This window comes from Typopeltis vanoorti, chromosome 1 (genome assembly GCF_054136105.1).
Source record: "Typopeltis vanoorti isolate ZY-2024b chromosome 1, IOZ_Tvanoo_1.0, whole genome shotgun sequence".
Taxonomy (NCBI): domain Eukaryota; kingdom Metazoa; phylum Arthropoda; class Arachnida; order Uropygi; family Thelyphonidae; genus Typopeltis; species Typopeltis vanoorti.
Genome location: NC_143549.1, coordinates 82,705,610 through 82,727,927, shown reverse-complemented (window position 1 = coordinate 82,727,927; position 22,318 = coordinate 82,705,610). Strand labels below are relative to the sequence as shown.

Here is a 22,318-nt window from a genome sequence, read left to right as displayed (position 1 = left end):
TGTCTGTAGTCTGCTTCTCTTTATCCACAGCTCACCGTGGAGCAACGTTTTTAGTGGTGCTCTATCTATAACATTGGACAAAACAAAAATGAGTCATTTTAGTCTTTCCTCTGATTCTAGACGACACTTGATCTGGGGTGAAAGTGGTACTGCTTACCATAACGAGAATGCTCTTGAAAGGGATAGATACGGTGGTGCTGGGATTATGGTGTGAGGAGGCATCATGCTTAATGGATGCACCGAGATACAAGTGCTGGAAAAAGGGACTATGACTAGTGAATGATATTGAAACGAAGTTCTTTAACGTCATGTTCAATTGTTCCGTGGGAATGTAGGCGAATCATTAATTTTTATGGATGACAATGCCACACAACATCGTACACGAGCAGTGGAGATATTTCTGGAGACCCAGGATATTAATCGAATTGAGTCGCTAGCACGCTCCCAGATTTCAACCTCATAGAACACGTCTGGGATGCAATAGAGAGACGCATTGCTGCTCGAAATTCCCTTCCAGAAAACAAACAAACAAACAAGGCTTTATCCTTACTCTGAAGAGGGGTTGGCCAGCTGGCTTCAAGAACTCCTGAATTACTTGGTGCTAAGCATGATACGACGTTGTGAGAGCTGCATCGCAGTTGGGAGTGGACATATTCAATACTGAAATGTATCTTCGCATAGTTTTCTATAAGCACTGTTCATTAATTCCTTAACTAAGTCCTCAGGAAATTAAAGCTTTTAACAAAAGCATATTGCAATTTAATTTGTACTAAATTTATAACACATTTTTTGTAATATAATTGATTAGTGTGCTGGACAATAAATTTTTGTCCACATTTCCCTAATTACCCAGACAAATGATATTTCCATTAATAGGCAGTTGTTACCCAGGAGAAGAAATTCCATTATGTAATAACTCAACTCTTATGAACTCACTCTATAGGACATTTATTATTTTTATCCCTATTTTAGTGTTGAGTCCTCTAAGAGCACTGTATCATTCATCTCGCATCCACCGTTCCTCTACTTTCGTATAAGAACGCGCGTGGCAGATATTGAACCATTCATTGAATGACAACTATAAATCTATTGATTCAGCTTGTAGATGTCATTCTTTTTCCCTTAAGACAGCTTCTGTGGAATAGCTTTCACCATCTAATATTCTCGAAGTGTAGTACTACAATCTCAACATTTCCAGTGGAAAAAACAAAACAACAAGAACTAAAAGCCACATATCTATCTTCCCACGTTTGTCCCACGCCCCGAACATGACATATAAATACCAATCCAGATTATGAAATATTTTCGCTTTTTATAAACCGTGACAATGCACAACTTCGGTAATGATGATGCCGGATACCTACCGTTTTCCAAAAAGATAACAGAAGAATGTTTCCTAATTCCTTTTGGAGAGTGGGAAGGCATTAGATTATTTATTTATCATATATTTAACCAACAAATATTTTTGATAAAATTTTTGTTAGGTTTTTCAAAATTAATTTTTATAATTTTAAACCGTTCTTGTAATGTGCAAGTGCTACCGATTACTATCAATGGTTCATTTTATTTTGTGTAATGTATTTTATAACATTACTTTATGATCACCAGTTGTTTTCAATAAATATTTATGATTTATTCTTTAATAATGGCTAGCGTGTCTAATACGGAGATGGCTGATATATTGCTGCAGTATGTCCGCCACAGGTTTGGAAAAAACAAATTATAACTATCACAAAATCTGAGAATTATAGTTATAAGATAAAATCTTCCGAGAATCCATTTAAAATCATCCACAGAAACCACCTGCTTAGGGCCCACAAGCCGATGAAACACTCAACTAGTTTATATTCATTACGATGAATGATAATCTAATTTTGAATGTCCTAATATAATCAACATTTTACATGCGTCCAATATGTATATATATTTTTTTAATCTGTGTATATGAGGTCAATATACAAGGAACAAAGACAGAACATATAATAATGTTTCTCCTTTATTTCACACTATTGCTACATAATTGCTGTTATAAGCATGTAAAGTAATTTACAAAAGTTTTGTTCTTTGCTTCAATGATTGAAAAATTGGTCCACTCAACCCCGTTAATAACTGATATACAAAAGCGAATCATAGTCTACACAACACAGCAGTTACTTTTTTTTTTAACTCTGTAACAAATGGAAGAACAAATAGTAACATCACTGTAAACGAAGAGGCGATGGCAGAGCTATAACACTAGCATTGTTCATCACGTGACTCGTTGTTTGCTTACACGATGTTTAACTTATAGAATTATAAGGACAAAATGTGCTTGTCTGTTTCAATATATACGAAAGGGGGAGAAAGATAAAGAGTCAACCAATCAGCTTTTAATCTAGAAAACTGAGATCTATTTAATTTTAAATTAACACTTAAAAATGAGCTAAATTTTAGGGCCTAATTTAAAATTATTCTTTACAGTTATTTAAAAATGACTCTGTTATGGTCACAACAGTGAATATTGCACCTATTTCAAATCATTCATAACATACAATATATCAACAGATGGCTAGTATGGCTAACATTTGTTTATATAGCTATTTGCACACCAAGTCATATTTGCGAAAATATATAACACCGAATAAATTCATAGCTGGAGCTGCAAACAATTATCAAAATATGTGTAATCAACTTCGATTTCTAACCGTTGTAGTTCATATGAATTTCCCTCCAATAGTTTGTGTGGGAGAACAACAGCAGTTGCATTTTCAAATTGTTATAATTTTCTCGGTCTAGTTCGTGTAGCCATACGAATTATCTAATAACACTGCATAGCAGTCGAAAAGCAACATTGTCTTTAACAGAAATAACAAAATATATTAATATTATATTTTTTTCTATGCCTTCGCTATGGAAACAGCATTATAGTTTAAAATATCCAGCTAGATATATCTAGCTTTCGTTGGTAGATCAGACTACAAAGATTAAATTATTTCTAGTATAAAATCATGTAAAGAAAAAAAAATTAAAACGATTCTTAAATGTACAGTGAGAACTATAAGTGGTCACTAAGGCACAACAGTTTTTCTCACTACAATCATATGCTAGTCTAGAACTAGTATATTCTAAGTCTAGTTCTTTAGCACTGATAAAATAACAGAACCTATGCGGCATCTAGTGAGGAGAATTTTAATCTAAATTCTGTTATGGATATTTTAAGTTAATTCATGATTTCAATACTGTAAATATCTAAAGGATAAGAGTTCTTATTCAATCAATTCAACTACTGCTTACATACCAAAGTTGGACTTAGTATTTATATTAATTAGAAGTCGCAAAAAAATAATAAATAAATAATAATAACTGGTCAAGAATGCTAACATAGTTCGCTGCTTATTGCAAACTTTTTGTTTTAAATAATTTCAAGATACTAGTGCCTCTGGTGGTAATAACGTAAATCATAATTTTCTAGCGAAAAAGACAATAGCAAGTAATATTCTTCACAAATGTAATGATATTTTTCTAGTAATTGTACTATTTAAATACTTAAAATATTGATCATAATCAACAAAATAGCACCATTTTTATACAAATATATGGTGAAGGTATGAACGTCAAGAATATCTATCTATAGATTTTTAATAGATATTGTTAATAAAAATTTGCGGTAACACATACACCGGTTAACGTATAATTCTGCTGATAGTTTGCAGCATGCATCTACTGTCTACATCTATTTCTATATATAGACTACGAACGTCGCCAATGGGATTTAAGAATGCAGAAGAGCTTGAGTAAGTTTATTTAACATTGACTTACATTTTGATCATTATAATAACAACCTTAAATTTTAAAATATCTGAATTAATATATTTTAATTAATAATTAAGCCTATTTTTAGCTGCATTTTTTTAACTCGGGAGAAGATACATTCAGAGAAACATCGACAGTAGATTAGATTAAATTTGTGCTAATGGTGTGGGAATAATTTTTCAATTTGAAATGTTAGAATTAAAACAAATTCAACTTTTTATTATTTTAAAATGATTAAGAATAGAATTTTGAAGATTGTTTAATTTTAGTTTATTATTTCAGTCCGCTTTGATATTCTAAACTATAGAATGATCGCTAAAACATAACATTTAAGCAGCTATTATTATTTTTTGTATGAACAATTCCAAGGAACAAAGCAGCTCCTTTGAAAAATATTTTCGTGTCCATCGAACCACAAATTCAGCTTCGCTGTTACCATTGAAGGCACTAAAAGTATGTCGTAATGATATGGAACTCTTAATAGTCATAATATTCCATCTGTTTGTTTTACAAGTCACTAATCTATTCACAAGACACTTGGGACTATTTATCATGCAAAATTGCTTCTTAAGGCAAAGTGAGCACAGTTTATTTGATACAGTTGTGTGGGATACACATCATTATTTTAATTACAGGAATTTGGGAGGGGGGAAATAATTTTTATTGCCTTTAGTCCAAATCATATCAATGTCTCTTCACAATGTCACTAGAAGCGGTAAGGCACTGTGACATGATTTATCACACGGTAATTACTGGCCTCGTAATTGCAAAAGATTGGTAACTGGTCTTGTCGACTAGTGTCAGTAGGACTGCGTTCCTAGGATATGAGGGTTCTAAGAAAGCAACGTTTTTTTTTTTTTTCAGTTCTTTTTTTTTTTTTTCCTTCTTTCTGTCTATCTCCATGAACCTCAGCTATCATTGCAATACAGGTATAGATTTCGCAGGAGACAGAAGAACCTGTGGATCAAAAGGTGAATACGGATGACCCAAAAAGGGACTTAAAGGTGGAAACGAAGTTAATCCAAGGCTGGTCATGTGGGACGGAAACTGGAAATGTGTCGATGCTGCACTTGAATAACGAGGGCTGGGTAAAGCGAATGGGCTCCAGAAAGGAAGCGTCATGAGAGGGGTTTTGCTTTGGGGTAAGAATGGGCTAGCAAAGGTTACAATTGGGGTATGGAGAGGAGGAATGGTTGTAGAAGTCACTCGGGGTGTTGTAGGAATTGGTGAGATAGGAGGAGGCTTCGGTTTTGGTCTTGTTACTAAACAGAGACTGGATGTAGTCGAAGAACCACCAGAGGGAGCCGGACTGTTGCACGAACACGCAGAAACAGCAGGAGAAGGACAAGAATCACTCTCTGGTTCCATTTTGATTCGTTTAATAGGTGTAGATACTAGACTTCGAGGTCCATCGTTGTCTTCTTTAGCAGATTCTTCATCGGACAATGACCTTTTTGTTTCGCGACGCAGATCAGATGGGTGCGAAGGTATCATCCATAGTGCTCCTGGTGTTCTGTCTCTTCCTGAAGGTGTAAGGTCAAATCGCTTTTCTTCGACGTCTTTCTTAGGCGATAACTGCTCAGCTTTGGAGTGTATCACTAGAGAGGTCGGTGACAGAGATTGGTTCGATGCTATGTATGCTTTAGGATTCATATTTAAGTTCAGCCCTCCTGACTTGTTAATAGTTTCCATCTTCACATGAAAGGGAATCTTATTTTCCGTCTTTACAATCTCGGGAAAAGACACAAACCGATAGACAAATTTCTGTCCCAACACTTTTCGAATAATATTTTTGTCGTAGTAATAACGTAAGGCACGACTGAGCTTGTCGTAGTTCATGTTGTGTTTATTTTTACGTAAACCCCATAGACGAGCCACTTCTTCAGCGTTGATTAGCTTAAACTCTCCGTCATTGTTGGTCCATGTTATGATGTGATTATATTGATTGCTTAGCAGAAGCTCAAGCAGAAACTGCCAAAGCGTAATGTTAGTTTCCATGCCTAGATAAAGAAAACAAAATCGAGATTATTTTTAAGAATTATAATAAAGACGAATACAATAGTTCAGATAATCAAATGAATGAATGAATAAATAAAAACGAGAAGTTTTAGCATCTAAAAAGATTTTTAAAAAATAATATAAAAATAAAATTTTAGGTAAATGAAAATTTCCAGGCCTGTCCTAATATGTAGCCCTGTGGAAATGGCATTTGCATGCATAGCGTCATGCCCTTCGAAGAAAGACTGCGTCTTTCTTCGAAGGGCATGACCCATTCTAAGTTCGATTGTAGTCGCCGACTACAGAAAGTATTGCTAAGCCTTTCTTCGATCTGTTCCCGAATTAGTCCATCTCTAGCGCAGGTAAGGTTATTAGAATTTTTTTCCTGTCGGAAACTCGGGGTTTAATCCCACAATTCAAAAACATCGACCGTAGAACTCACATTATTTCAAATAATAATATATAGTGTTAGGGACCACGAGACATCGGTACTTGTTTGCTGTACTCATTTCCATGGATTCCAATTCAAATATTTGATTTTCTTGGGCCAGCTATCTGTGATTGGCTAAGTGTCGAGTTGGCTTCACTCTATCCGTAGTTTCCAAAATGTTAGAGTTAAATGGCCTCGCCCACTCCTTTTGGGGAGGAAAAAGGCGTTAGCGTCACATTTATTTATGAAATTTAAGTAAGATTATTTAACTTGAATTTTGCCGTTACAATATTTCAGATATTTAAATTTAACATTATTTAACTCTCAACACCAAAAAATTGAAATTTAAAATTAAAATTTGTCTCGTGGCAAGTTTTTTCTGGTACAATGATGCTGGTCCACTAGAAAAAATACCGTTATTAGTTCGATTCTATTCGCCGATCAAAGGAAGTTTTATAGGCCATATTTCAGACAATTCCCGAGTTAATTTCTGGCATAGACCAGCAGAGTTTCTCTCTACCGGCAAGTTGAATTTTCATCCCTGCATCGCAGAATAATCGACCTTAGGACTCATTTTACTTTTGCCAATAGTACGAGTATTGAAGTTAGAATCACGAGATGGAGATTGCTTGTTATCATGCTATCTCTTGTTGATGTCTTGAAAATTATCGATAAGCACGAGCTCAGCTACTGTTGAGGCTGAGTATCGGAGTCTGCATGCCAGTTTCCAAGAGCTATTTGGGACTAGAAGAGTTCTGCCTACTCACTTTTGCGGTAATTAGAAAGATTAGATAATATATATTTATTTATAATGAAATTCAAATTAAAATAATGCAAAAAAACAAACTTTTTTTAAACATGGAAAACGGAAGTACCAGAGCAAAGATAGATGAATTAACCAATTTTTAAAAGAGTTCAGTGTTTTAATTAAAAGATTAGATCAAGACTATAGCTGAATTAGGAAGAATACCATATCCTCCCCTCTTCCTTTTTATATATTATGACAGCAAAGTATGATGGTTATTTTGGTGCCATCCAATGTAACTTGTACTCATTATTCGCTGCACATTCCCTTAAATTGTAGATATGTAAATCGATAGAATATAAAAACCAAACTAAATGGAGGTCTTTATTTATTTATAGAAAGATTACAGAAGTATTATAAATTCTGAATGCAAGTGATCTTCAAACAGTAATTTCGAAGTGTCCAGTGGATTTTTATTAATAAATGACCATCTCTCGGCAATAGGCACAAAAATATAACTAGAGAGATTTCCCTGACCTCTTATCTAATTATTGGAAACCTTTTTAGTCGGTTATCAATTGTCATTCAATGCATCACTCATCGAATATTTTTCTATTAGTCCCAGAACCCAAATGATTTCCCCACTCTGGTCACGAATCACATCAGAGATAGGAGGGACTTCTATTCGTGTCAGTCACGAAGATGGAGTCTCAATAAGTTCTGAAGTACTTGCAGAGAAATAAATCATTTTGTATCAACGTTTGGTGTATTGAGTCTCTACTGTGAACAGGAAAAATGTGTAATTGGTTTGGATTGATGCCAGATTTCATGACGAGTGGCACCATTTAATTGCACTATCTCATTGGTTTGTATGCACTATAGAACGTTCGCTGTATTTATTAGGGAAAGGAAGGAATCTGTCATTAGATAGCTTACGGGCAATGTTTTATTCTTATAATTTTACGTCAGTACTCGTGATTGGAGTTTTTCTTTTTTCAGTAATTAGTAAGTGGACTGCCCGTTCATTTTCAACTCTGGGGATTTTCATGAAAGGATAAGAAGGAAATGTAAGAAAGATAGCAAGATTATAAAGAGAGGAACTAGGGGAAAGGACACAGAGAAGTGACGGGAGAAAGAGAGAGAGAGAGAGAGAGAGAGAGAGCGGGAACAAATGGAAATTGTAGAAGGGAGGAAATGAGCAAAGGAAAGAGATAATTACAAAGAAAAGTCCGAATGTATGAACAGTTAATCTTTACACGCAGAGAGAGAGAGAGAGTTCATTGAGTTTCTTCTTTCGCTATATTTTCACTATTTAGTCTTTCTGGCAAAAAGAATTTCTTATTTCTTTCCCCTACAAGGATCTTGGATTTTAATTCCTCAGAACAGCAAATATGACTAGTCGGATTATACTAAGTACTATTTTCGTACGGTCTGGAGTTTGAAAATAATTATTTCTTGTGTCATTACAACTGCTGTTGTCTTAGTCTGTAAGTTTCAAACTTCATACAAGTGCTCCAAAACGTTACACGATGCGAGCTGGTGTTGATTCTTCACTTTAATTATATTTTGCAAATACGATAATAATACCGCATCGTATGCAGTCTTTTATTGATTTTTTTAATCAATTTAGATTTTAGGTTTTCAAGGACTTGAACTTGATATACGATTACACAAATTGCTTTGTAAAATTTGATGCACTAATCGACATATGTTTCAGAGTTCAAAATTAGAAAATGCTACATTAGGAAAATATTGATTCCATACATGAACATAATATTTTAATCTGGGCAATGATTTTAACTGTTATGTTATTAATAGTTTTATTAGTAACATAAATTAATTCGAAATTAATAGTTTTATTTATTTACTCTCTTAAATTACTTATGACACTCCCCCCCCCCCCCCCGGCGTCTACGACGCCCAACCCTCCGAGTTCCGAGCTGATAAGCTGGTAAGCCAGGCTGGTAAGCTGGAGACAAAAAAACGTGACATAAAAACGTTTCAAATTTAGGCTTATCTTTATATATATATATATATATATATATATATATAGTAGATTTATTTTATTTTTTTTACTCAGCAAAATCCTCACCTACGGAACCAATACGTGTTTCTACAGGATGGCCCATAAGTCATGGAACACTTCATACAAAAGGACCCATCTTTGTGATGCCGAAAATGAAGTCATTTTCGTGATGTGGTTTCTCGTAATTAATAAAAAAATCTGATGTTAAGATAAACTTATGCAGTTACTTCACAAAGACAAGCCATTTTTACTGCATGTTCCATGACTTTATGGGCCACTATATATAATGGGAAGCGAAAGACAAAGCTTGGAGCCCTAGTCAAATAATGACGGCCCTAATGACACTCGAAACAAAGTAAATTACTACGTAAAGTACTGAAAGTTTACATCTGAAATATAAACTTAATATTTAGAGTTTTCTTAACATGAGGTCATATTGCTCCTGTTTGGTTCTAAGCGGAATATGCAATGGAGCACGTAAACTCTCTTAAAGGGGGTTGGAATGGATGAATCATATATAACTAAAACGACATACTACTGTACACATACATACACACACGAATACGATTAATAAGGGCTAACTTCGGAGTCGGTAAGTATGATCGTTGACTTTACTGATTCTTCTTTTGCTTAAAGTTGGATGGTGAAAGACAATCAGAAACATAATTGTGTGTTGGTGGAGGAAGCTAAGTGTTAGCGTTATTAATCTTATTCAATAACTTCTGCAACAGCGGGTTGCATTTCGCATAATAGAATGTGATTTTTCGAAGAGAACTATTAATTTTTTTATTCTAACTTTAATAACTAGGCTAAACGACTATATTAACATAAAAATATATTTCAAACTAAGTGCATTACGAATCTCATCATTCTTACAGAATAAAGAAATCGTTATTTATAACAGTTTATAAATGAGCATAATTTATAATTTTCTACATTCTCTATAGATCTAAATCAAGAAATGAAACACTTACAACAATCTTCCTAAACCTGATTACATCCACGACTAATCGATTATGCAGATACCTTAGGAAACTTCTGCGCAGCCTCTTCTCATAATAAGGAAACTTTCTTTTTCGAAATATTCAATTAAATCTCTCGTAATATCCATTATATCTGCACTGAGTTTGCTTTGCATTAGGAACACCCACCCAATGGCCCACTTCTCTGTGCAACCATGGCTCACAAACGCCTTGAAACAGATTCCACAAGGTGTCGAACGTCCTTTATGTGTAACTCGACCCATGTTTACTGCAGAAACTCGTGAGATCCTCCCTCACGCTCCGTGGAGGAGGATCAGCAGTTCTGACATCCCGTTCTAGCATATCCCACATATGTTCAATTGGGTTACAGTCAGGGGACTTTCGGCGGGGAGGAAGCAATATGTCTAATTCGTTGTCGTGTTTTTCCAACCACTCAGTAGTTGTATGAGACCCGATGACAAGGTGCATTGTTTTGTTTTGTTGAAAGATGGCACTTTGGTCGGGGTAGACCTACTGCAGATATGTCTAGACCATCTCCATAGACCTACTGTAGATGGAGATGGTCGGCTAACAAGTCCCTATGGAGTGAGTTCAGTATTCAGTGTTTGTGGGATGGCAACCAACAAAGACCTAGGCCGTGCCAGGAAAATAAGCTCCCTAGACCATAACACCACCTCCACCATCCTGTTGAACCTCAACTGTGCAACCAGGGGATAAGGTTTCATGCTGTTTACGCCAAATGCTAACTCGACCATCAGCATGGTGCAGCAGAAACGGGACTTATCACTCCAGATGACCTTCTTCCATCTGTCAAGGGTCCATTGCAGACGTTCCTTGTCTTCTGCGAGGTGTTGTTTTCGATGCCTTGCTGTCATCATGGATACCCTTGTTGGTCTCCAGCTGTAGAATTCCAGGCGAAACAAGGTGGGGGTATGGTGTATTTGGAAATGGATCGAACTGTCCCGCTGTTGTACTGGTGGGTGAGTTGTGTGACTGTCGCACATCGCTGCTGAGATACCAGTCGTGACACCCGACGCTCACCTCTAGGATCAACCACGCGTGGCTGACCAATGTGAGCTCCTGTTGGATGTCTGGTCATGGTTAATCGAATCCTGGCACACCCTTCATACAGTAATACGGAAGCAACCAACAAGTGCGGCTGTTTCCGAAATACTGGCACCTGCCCTCTGGGGGCCCCCAACTATCTGCTCGCGTTCAAATTAGCTTACGTCGCCATGTTTCCCCCCATTACATGAATGCATTTACTGATTATGTACAGAGGACTGGTGTGCCCATTTATAGTAGCTGCACGTGGTACTTCGTTATCTCGTCGTGTATGTAAATCGGTAGAGGTGTTCCTAATGCAAAACTAACTCAGTGTATAAAACGTCAAATTATATCTTCAAACATATGAACTGTGCATACTTAAATGACGTCCCCTCCTCAGGATTTTCCTTTTTCTTCTTCTTTTCTCGTGAGTACCTTGATAGGCTTCATTACAACTTTTCTATGGCACCCCAACTCCTTTAATCGGGTTTCTTAATAAGCATTCGCTCTGTGCTGCTGAGTTTTTCTGTATGGTATTTTTGCCACTGTCGTTATTAATCTTATTCACTAGCCCCTGCAGCGATGGGGTGCATTTCGCAATAGAATGTGATTTTTCGAATCTCGGCTAGACATTTTAATTAAGTTTAGCGCTACGGAGATTCGTAATATTTCGCTTTACTAAAAGTAAATTATAATTTAGTTTATCTCATATCTTATGCTTAATTTACTTAAAACAAATATCTTTCTTCAAACACAAGTTTAGACAAATTAAAATAGGGTTTTTATATCATAATGCAATATGAATTTTTTAACCACGTCTTCAATTGTAAACCAGAAACAGTATTTGGATTAAACTACAACCTCTTCAAGAAAAATGTCAGTAAACGTTTTCTTTACCAACCGTCATCTGTACCCTACACAGAACACTGGTGTGTTTATAGGATCATCATCTATATCTCGTGTATGGGATCAGTTTAAAAGAAAATCAATGTCTTTATTTAAACGTTAGATTAAATAGTGTTAGTCATGTAGAAAATGACTCTTACTTCCATGTACTTGGGTTTTTCTGGAGGAAATGCATAACTTTTTTCTCCGTATTATTTACTTACTTATTTACGTGCTTATTATTTACTTCCAAGCAACGAATAAATCAATCATAATCAAATTAAATTAGGGAACCATCTATGGGCTTAACGTTATGATGTTTTAGCACAGAAGTATACATTCTACTTAAGACAAACATTGGAAGGCAACCAGTGAAGCCACTACTGCAACCACTCGCCCTCGACAACACAGTTTGCTTGATTTGGTAAGTCAGTTACCTCATCATAATATCTATTGAAAGGAATTCCTAGAAGCACTAAAGTTAATCTGTTGCAGGACTGGTTTGTTCACAGAACCGATTAGGCAAATCTATAATCTCTCATCATTAGCTTATAATACTTTTGCGAGTGACACTGAGAAGAAAAATATATCTACCTAAAGATTAAAAAAGTCCCATTCTGTAATTTAGTCAAATGATGTTTTGTGTATGCTATACACACCTAAAACATTTTGTATTTAGGTATGTGTGTCATATTTTTATTTTTTAAACGTTCACATAAAAGGGATTTGTCTGGTCTGTTATAACTGAAGCATTTGTCTGTATGCTTAAACTTGATTGTACTACTACTATTTACAACAACAATAATGATCCAAACAACTCAAAATTCGTGATAATAATTAACATAATTAATGCTAAAGACTCTTTTGGACTAGAGTATACAACCGGAGAAGACAACTTTATTTATTTTTGCATTTATATATTTTTCTAACTTGCAGTTTACCATAAGTTTAAATTTACGTGCTCTTAAGAGATTGGAATCTTTTAATAAACAACTGTTAATTACATTCACAATGATCCTGATTTATAATTTTTAGTCTTTTCTGTACATGATGGTAAAGGAATTGCTCTTAAACGCTTTGTCAGGCGGATAAAAAAGATGTTTTATAAACTGAAGATTTATTAGATTGCTACAGATATGTATTCTCTGACCGGTTTATTTCCCTTAAATTTACTGACGAAAATTTCTGCCATATTTTATGAAACCAGCTAACATTCAAATGGAAATACCTTATAAAGGTTTCAGGTGGCCTAGATGAGATTCAAACCCAGATTTTTCCACGCAATTTTTTTTTCACTACAGAAGCTTTTTCTTCCTTCATACTTAAGTTAATAATAATAATAATATCTTATTGCTATTTAATTCCGACTTTTTGAATATTCATTTCTGATCTTTATAACTGCCTTATTAAAGAAATAAATAAATAAACGAACGTTCAGAGTTATAAGCAACTTATACAATTTCTACCGTTCTGGGTGCGGTTCAGAGAGTAGTGGGATGTTGGCTGCATCGGCCTTAATGCCTGACTGCATCAAAACTTCTGAATGGGTTAGTTTGTTTAGAATCAATGCAGAAGCAACTAAGGCTATGGAGCCAATGTATTATGTCTTTTAATGGCGTGAGTTCTTCTGGTCTATTCGCTTATTTTGAGGAATCAAAATCCCCCACCTCCGTATCAGAGTGACTAGGTTGCCTTCAGTGAAAATCAAAAGTATTGATATTTAGCAGTCTTATTATTTCTTAATGTTAACATGGGATTAACTCAGTGTGCGAGAGCCATTAATCAAATTTGGTCGTTTTTTAACAATGTGAAAAAACAATTCTTTTAAGTTTTACATTTTCATTGTACAAAGTTCAGCAATATATTTCTAATGAATTTTAAATATTATATCAGGGAAACCCACACACGGTTCGAAAAACCGGGAATCTGCCTAGGATTTTTTTAAAGTACTATGCTACAGTGCGATTTGAATGCCAATGGTGAACTAGAGGGCGGGGAGACTCTGGTCACAGAAAGCGCCCTCAGTTGATTCGCAATTGTTATGAAACAAAAACGACTCACAGTTCTTTCAAAATACAGTAAACTATTACTTTTTTATTTGCTGCAATTAACGGTATTTTCCGTTATCGAGATATTTTAAAAGTGAACCCACATTTTTTTTAATCTTTTACTATCACATGCATTTTCTTTCTGCCTATCTTTCAATCAGTTTGCCTTAATTCATTTATCAGTGCTTGTTACGGTTGGAAATTGTGATTTAAACAATGCTCTTAGAAAAGATCGCATTGGAAGATATCTACTTACACAAAACGGAGCAGAAAGTAATATAACGGAGCAAATAAAAATTATTTGCGATGATTTGTCAAGATGATTTACGAGGGTCCAGTAACCTCGGATGTGGAAACAGGATCATTTCCTTTCTGACCAATTTATCAACAGCCTAGAGTTGAAACTATTCTCAGGAAACGAGTGCACCCTCTTCTTCCGATGTCCCCCAGCCCACCTTCTATTCTAATAAACCATCTAAAAAGCAAACGCAGAAAGCAATGACGTCAAACAACCGGATATTGTTCATATATTCAATGGAAATTGCGGATATAGTGTCTGCTCTATTATTGCTCGGTATCCACGCGTCTGATAGAGATGACTAACTATTAACGAGTCTTGCCATCCTGTACGGAACACAGCTGCATAACCACGGAAACGGTTTACGTATGTATGTATGTGGTGATGTCCGAAGTGTCAGAGTTAAGCAAGGCCTTTTCCCATGCAATCCTCACCCCGAATATCAGGGGAGTCCCATACACACCAAGGAAGTCCACTTAAGTCAGTGCAAGGGGAAATAGCCAATTACCCTCCGCTTGACCTACTCAACAGATTGGAGGTTCAGAGAAGAGGGGGGGGGGGAATGACAAAGGGAAGACGCTGCGACACAGGCAGACTGCTTGTCGTCATGCAGATTGTTATTCCCGACAATCTGTTACTGCGCCATCTCTTTATCTGGGCCGTTGTTCACTGCTGTGCCGTTATAAAATGGTGAAATAAATCTGTTAGAGATTCAGTACAATGTATTGCACAGAAATGTAGTAATAATTATGGGGATAAATATAAACACTGAATAATTTCAGAAATTAACTGGAAATTATAAACTGTCAACGACAACCACAATATAAATGTTTACTGTCATTGTAAACATGACAGTAAACATGTTCAATGCTGAATTTTTACGGACTAATATAAGCAAGAAAGAGAGAGAGAGAGAGAGAGAGAGATGGAACAGAAAAATCCTTCCACTCACGTGAGGTCAGCTTAATCCTCACACTATTCGGCAACGAGGAGGCATCAGCCTTTTGCGATCCGAGGAATTCGCATCCCAGACTGATTTGTTAAAGTTACGGCCAAAACGACTAAGGCTTCGAAGCCAGCGCATTTTAACGGAGTGCCTTCTCAGGCCGTTTTGCCTGTTTTGTAGGACGAAAAACCCAAATTTCGGGAGAAAAATCGTTCTGCTACCTTATGAGATTGGCTAACTCACCTTTAGTGTAAAGTTTCTTCCTGTTCAGACGGTATTCGAATCAAGATCTTCCCCAATCAAATGACAAAATATTCAGTGCTTTCGACTACGCGAGCTGTAGAGGTGCTTTGCATGTCAGAAGTACAAAATCATGAGAGTCAGTATCTGACTGTTTCATATATGCAAGGGAGGGGAGGGGGGGTTGGTCTTTTGTGACAATAGGCTGGAAAGCTATTTATTACAGATGACAGTTTGTAACAAGAGAGGAAATAAAAATCCGAAAGAATCCTTGAATCTCCCGAGGAAGAGGAAAACAATTATTCTCACGAATGTGAGGAATTTCATGGTATAAAGAGCAGCATGTGACGGTTTTTGCTGCATCCTTCTCAAAATTATATAGTTTTAGGATCTCTCACAAAGATTTTTTAAGTAAAACAATTAAAAGCGAAGTGACATTGTTAAAATATAACGATAAAAATATACATTTTTAGTAGACAAGAAAAGGATTAAAAACATTTATGGGAAACTTGAGTTTCATTTCTGTTTCTTTTTTTTTTTCAAACTGCATAAAAGGACAGTTTTTCCTTTCCTCCCTCTCCCTGTTTCTTTTTAATATATTCTTTGGACTGAAAATAAAAGATAAGATATATGGAAAAAAAGAAGATAGGCATTAGCTGTTATATTTAGATCTGCTATCGTTTTAACATCTGATGCCTATTTTTTTTTCTTTTCATATCAAACATCTCATTTCTTTCTTCTTCAACATTTTCATTACAATATATGTCTCTGCATTTAAAAATGGAGATCGCATCATCTCCATGAACATGGTTTAGAATTTGAATAACTCTTTTGTTCAAATTTCATTTAAAAATTGTACTATTGGTAAATTTAATGATATCAGCTAAATTAGTGAATTTCAGGATGCTTTCTGGGAATTAATAGATAAAGAGGGACAGTATTAATCATTTGAATGCATTGCTTAACAAACGATTCAAAATCCAGTGATATTAATGCAGGTATGACAGCGCTTAGTGTACAATCTTTCCAGATGCCTGAAAGATTGGTTAGTCATATGAATAATTATTTATGCTACAGATAATTTCCTAGAAATTTTGATTTTTTTTTTTCTCAGCAGGACTGTCGGCTCTTTCTGTAATTGTATTGAAAAGTCATACAGTCATTCAGATTTCTTGATACACCAAAATATAGTAGGAAAAACTGGGAAAGCTTGGTACATTTTGGTTCGATTTTTTAAAAAAAATCTGATTTCTTAAAATTATTTTAAGTTATATTTGCGACACTATTAATAATAGTTCGCCACAACATTGATAATAAATTAATAACAATAATGGTAATGGTTCAAGTAACTTTGCTGACAGTCTAATGTTTCTTTGAGAAAGCAATATTGCGAGGTTTCTATTCTATAATCTTGAAATGTTCGTTATTTTGGAACGAGTGTTAATATCTATTAGGATCGTTTTAAAAGCGCTCTGCACACATACTGCACATGCGTGGTCAGTAGGATGGTTTAGTAGTTTCCACCTTCACATCAGATTTATGACAGACTCCGAGTGAAAATATCGTATGCTCATTTTGTTTCTAGTGTTTTTGCTTCACGAAATAAAACTTCAAAATGGAGAAAAAATCTGACTCATGCCAGACATAACCCTCATTTTAGGACACACGTTTCGCATGGAGTATCTGATCTTTATGGAAAAGCACTGATGGCAAATACTGCCTTAATCCCCTTGTAGTCCTAACACGAGTCCTTCAGACTTCGATCTGTCTATAAGCTGTAAGAACTACTCCGTTGGAAATACTTCATTATCATTGACGAGGTTTCTGCTGAAGTGACCAGACTTATCAAGCACATCAACAAAACGTTGCTGACAAGAATACAATACTTAGGTTAAGTGACAGTGATGGTCAGTAATTGTATTTTTGTTTTGATTTTGAATTGAATTTTGGTTTAACAACAGGAGTACGGTCTGCAGAATTTTGGAAATGATGCTCTTAGAAGGATATTGCTATGTCAGATTATACGGGATGATTTCCACTACACACGAAAAATGGTCTGAACTATTCTTCTTCAATCATTTAGAATTGCATTCTTAGCAGAGACTTTTCATATTCATGAATGTGTACGCTGCATTCTTGCATGATTTTGAAATAGTGAATCCAGGTAATGATTCTTATCAAGTTCGTCTTCATTTATCATGCGTCCTGGGGCCTTAAATAGATGGGTAACCAGAATTTGCTTCTGTGCATCCAAATGGCACCGATGAGAAATTACTCCCATTAGTATACTCTAAATCTCACATTATAATTATGCGCCGAACGCTATCATACGTCATATCTCCAGATGATTCTTGTCTATTCAGGACTTCCACTTTTTATAATCCTGCAGCTGCTAATAGGAATGATTCATCTCTTAACACAATGACAGCTGATTCCACTAAGGAAATTTTCCGTTCACTATAATGACAACAGGTGGATTCAACTTCGAAGCGGAAGTCAATTAGCGAGACCTTAACGACTTCTCTAAATGGTGTTTAAATTACTGTATCCTCATCACTATTAAGTATTTTTCCGTGATAAAACCGTCAGAAAAACAGAATATAATCTAACTGTGTTACATCACAGAATGTATATCAAGTTAAAAACAGCGTAAAGGTTGCTCACATTGTGTAGATAATGACCTCGAGAAAATTTTATGAGGAGGAACAGGGAGTGAATATTAACCCTGTGAACCGTCTTCACCTAACACACAAATGCTTACATGGTGTCTGTTATACTCACGGATTTTTGTTTCTATAAACTATCTTTTCTCTATTTCAGACATTCCTTATCATGAGAATGATAGCAGAATGGTTAGTCAGCCGGTCTGCTTGCCGACTGATTAGCGTACCAGCTCTCCAACCAACAGGTCGCTGGTTCGAATCCTGCCACGGACATAGATGTTTGTGATTGTCTTTAGATGGGAGATGAATTTCATCGCCCGCTGAGACGACCACCACCCCAACTTGTTGGAGGCCTGAATTGGTTTGAAAAAAAAAAGTTCCATATTTGGTCTTAGAGCAGGGTTTCCAGACCTGGTAAATGGGGAAAAAAATCCTTATAGGTTTACTAATAACCTTTGTGGGTGGGAACTACATGAAAAAAAAAAAAAAAAGAATTGTGCCTCATGATTAGCACAAATTCGATTTTGGTCAAGATTGGACATTGCATTCTCCTGTTTTATCGGCTTATTGGTAACGATCTATTTTATTAATAATAATAATAATAATAATAATAATAAGTTCTTCATCTTTGATTATATATTTAGATTGTTACCATTTTGGATAGGCAGTGTCAGGAGACTAGTCTGTTGTGGTTCGGATGTTTGTAGATTTGGATAAATGTAAAGGGATTATGGGTAGAATAGAAAAGTATGAAACTGCATGCTCAGAAGAAAATTAAGGGAAACAGGAACACATTTGTTACCACTTCATCTAATTGTTCTCTTCTAGAAAGAATCGCGGATTATTTAAGGTGCTTTTATTGGAGAACTACTGACTTCAGCTCATACAATACATAACTCATAGAAATTGCATACCTCTCCTATTGTGTGTCCAGCATGATGTACAACACCATGACACACAAATCTATGTTGTGTGTCATGATGTTATACGTGATGTATAACACCATGTACGTAATATATCTATGTAGTTTGTACAACGAACAACATAGATATAGCCAGTGACGGTTAAAGCCTATTCCTCTGTTCTACAGGTTGAAAGAATCCTCCAGAATGACAATGTCTCTGTTCCATCGAGCGCAAAAGATTTAAGAATGGTTCGGAGAGCGTGAAGAGAGGAGTTTCAATGAGACAGAACTCTCCGCTTTGGAGATGATCATCAATTTTATTTAATGTCCTGGATGTCTTCATATGTGGAAATTTAATTTATTTTTAAACTCAGAAAAAACGAAAAAAAAGAAGAATTATTTGTATAGTTATACGATTGATTTTAAATAACAAAATACCTTCTTTATTCCACAAATAACATCGATAGAATTTTTTTTTCTGGTCATATGAATGCTCATTTATAAGGATAATTAATGATATTAAGTAAAAAATCACGAACCTGTGGAAATTCTCTTCTGCTACTCTTAGAATATAACTGATAATTCCAACTAAACTGTATTTTTTTCTTTAATTTTTCCCATTTCTTTCTGTAATCATCCAAATCTCTGATCACTTTCGATTAGTTATTTCTGTTTTTAAAATTCGACGAACCTGTCATAGGCCTCTGTACGTCTCACAGGAGTATCTTCATATCACATATTCATTAATGTTTTGACTAATCATTTTTGTTGAAAAAACAGAATGTAATACTGATACGTTATTGCATAGTTTCAGACATTGTAAAAAAAAGTCTCCAAGAAATAAAACGTGAGCAAATGAAACTTGAAACTTTTAATTTCAAGTTTCATCCGGATACTTTTCGCATCCGGATTCGATGAACGTACTATATACTCTGTATATAGTGCGTACATTGAGCAGAATAACAAATTCATTTTTCTCATTGCGGAATCCGATCTCATTAGCAAGCCTGCCGAAAATATTGCGTCTTACTAAATATTTACAGCTGAAAAAGCATTTTAGGTGAAATGGCATCTACACTTTGCTGTATTTCTAGTTTGTAATACATTTTAACTCCCATTATTGAAACACTGATGGCGATATTCTCTTATATATATTTTTCACTTTAGCTTTTTATTTTCCAGTTATGACACTTCTTTACTGCAGTCCTAGTCAAGAAAAGTTGTAAACAAACTTATATTTCTTTTTAACACAATAAATATTGTCACATATTATTTAATTAATTATTTGTATTAAAATGATGGCTGGGTATCTGTGAAATCCTTATCATCTATTTTAAATAAATACGTTTTAAAAATCGGAGTTTTTCTTTTATAATTTCAAATGTACGTTTTTGATGATCTCTTTTGATTATTTCAACATTACCTCGGCAGTTTTATGATGACAAGATGTCAGAGTGAAATCTATTATAATGTGTTTGGTACAGGAAATTCTCATGGGACACATATCCATGTGATGGATGTCACTTGCAGTTGGAAACCTATTCAATAGGACTGACTGCTTCATGCACCTGATGTTCCCAATAATTTACAGGTGTCATTTAGTTTGAGTACTACAGAATGAAGGCATCGGTTATTACAGCTGTTAGGATATTTGAATTTTAGGAGAAACTGACTGTAGGTCTGCTTATTTCCAAGAACAGAATTGGGTTATACATCTACTCTGAAATATCCATTTAATACTTCATTCTAGTAAAAAGTTCTAATTATTAATGTTGGGAAAAATTGCTTAATCACAAATAAAAAAAAATCACAAAAATTCTCTATGTGACGTACTGTCACTTTGTCATATATGGAACAGAAATCAAATACGAAATCATTGCAATAGTCATCAACATCAGAATACTTTTATCTCAATATAGCAATCCTAAATACAAAAATATTAGTTACAAAATACCTTAGATGTTGTATTACATAATACCATTTAATAAGTTTTATTGATTGGGATAATAATGCGATTTTCAAACTCACGAGCTTATAAGAGGAAATCAAATACATCAAACTGAAGTTCCGAATAATTCAGCCAGGAAAATTATATATCCATGACCATTAATCAAGCAAAGACAAATGAATGTTTGTGCAGTGAAATCGAAGTTTTGGTGACTGATTTTTGTCCATTGCTTTACCTAATCTACGAGTTTCTAGATATTTCATACGAAATAATTCGATATTCTGCTATTATAACTGAATAGAGAGAGTGAGAGAGAAACGTGATCCAATCAATTGTCGGTATTTCCTATTGAACAATCCCGTCACTTTCTTTTGGAGTCTTAAGATCCGAGAAGAGAGTCAACATTTCACGTAAAGATGAACCTATTATTAGTGGAATAAAATGGAGATTTTTTTTGTAAGATTGGTTAGTTTTATATGATATTTTGGGAGATAATTCAATAATTTATTTTATAATTTATTAGTATCTCCATTCGGAAAATAATAAGAGTTACAGTTAAGAACATCAAAGAAAAGTTACTGCTGTTAGGCAGATTTGACCAGGGAAAGACAAAATCTGAAGAAGAAAAGTCAAAAAATATCCGAGCTCTTTGTAAAGGTTAATGAAATATTTGAAATAGTTGTGAAGAAATGAGGCGAAGCTAAAATCTGGTCTGCAACAGGAGTTTTCTAGACCCTTTGCTGAGTTCGTCGGTTTTGGATATCGATGATTTTTTTCATACGGAATCAAAAACAATTCTGTTCTCGAAATGGAATGTATTATGTTTGGATGTACCATTCATTATTATTACGGGAGGAGTCGAACTCATCGCAGGAGGTCACTCCACTCCATATAACCCACCGCCTACACTACTTAATCCTCCACGTACCGTCCACTAATAGATTTTTGTCTGCTAATTATGTTCACTGGCTGTTTTGCCTGTATTTGAGATGAAAAACCGAAGTTACTGAAAACCCGCTACCTCCGCATGAGATTGTGTCACTATCAACTGAAAAAAAAAAAAAAAAAACTACATAAATTCATCCACTTTATAAATCATACCGTTTGTATTTCTTCTTAACATTTTCTCAACCTACTCGTGATAGACTTGGCTATTCGAATCTTCGCATTTGATAGACTTGGCTATTCGAATCTTCGCATTTAAACTTGTCTCTTTCTATCGTAACTTTTTTTTTTTTTTTTTTTGCCTTTTATCGTCCAGTCCTTTTCTATTACACAACTCTGTAAGGCACAGCATTCTTTTAGTTTTCAACTCTTTCAAACTCACATTAACTTTTGTCTCTTTCTTTTCCGCTGCTGTCTGTT

At 35.0% G+C, this 22,318-nt stretch overlaps 1 protein-coding gene across 7 annotated transcripts in view; it reads right to left on the bottom strand.

Annotated features, from left to right (window-relative positions):
- Nucleotides 1-1,978: 1,978 nt before the first annotated feature.
- LOC150110161 (uncharacterized) overlaps nt 1,979-22,318 on the bottom strand; it is a 110,468-nt gene continuing 90,128 nt past the window's right edge. For all 7 annotated transcript variants that reach the window (XM_090398178.1, XM_090398161.1, XM_090398169.1 and 4 more), the window contains one exon: nt 1,979-5,792. In XM_090398178.1, coding sequence (XP_090254304.1) covers nt 4,708-5,792 — 1,085 coding nt within the window. In that variant the 3' untranslated portion in view covers nt 1,979-4,707. The remainder of the gene's footprint in view (nt 5,793-22,318) is intronic.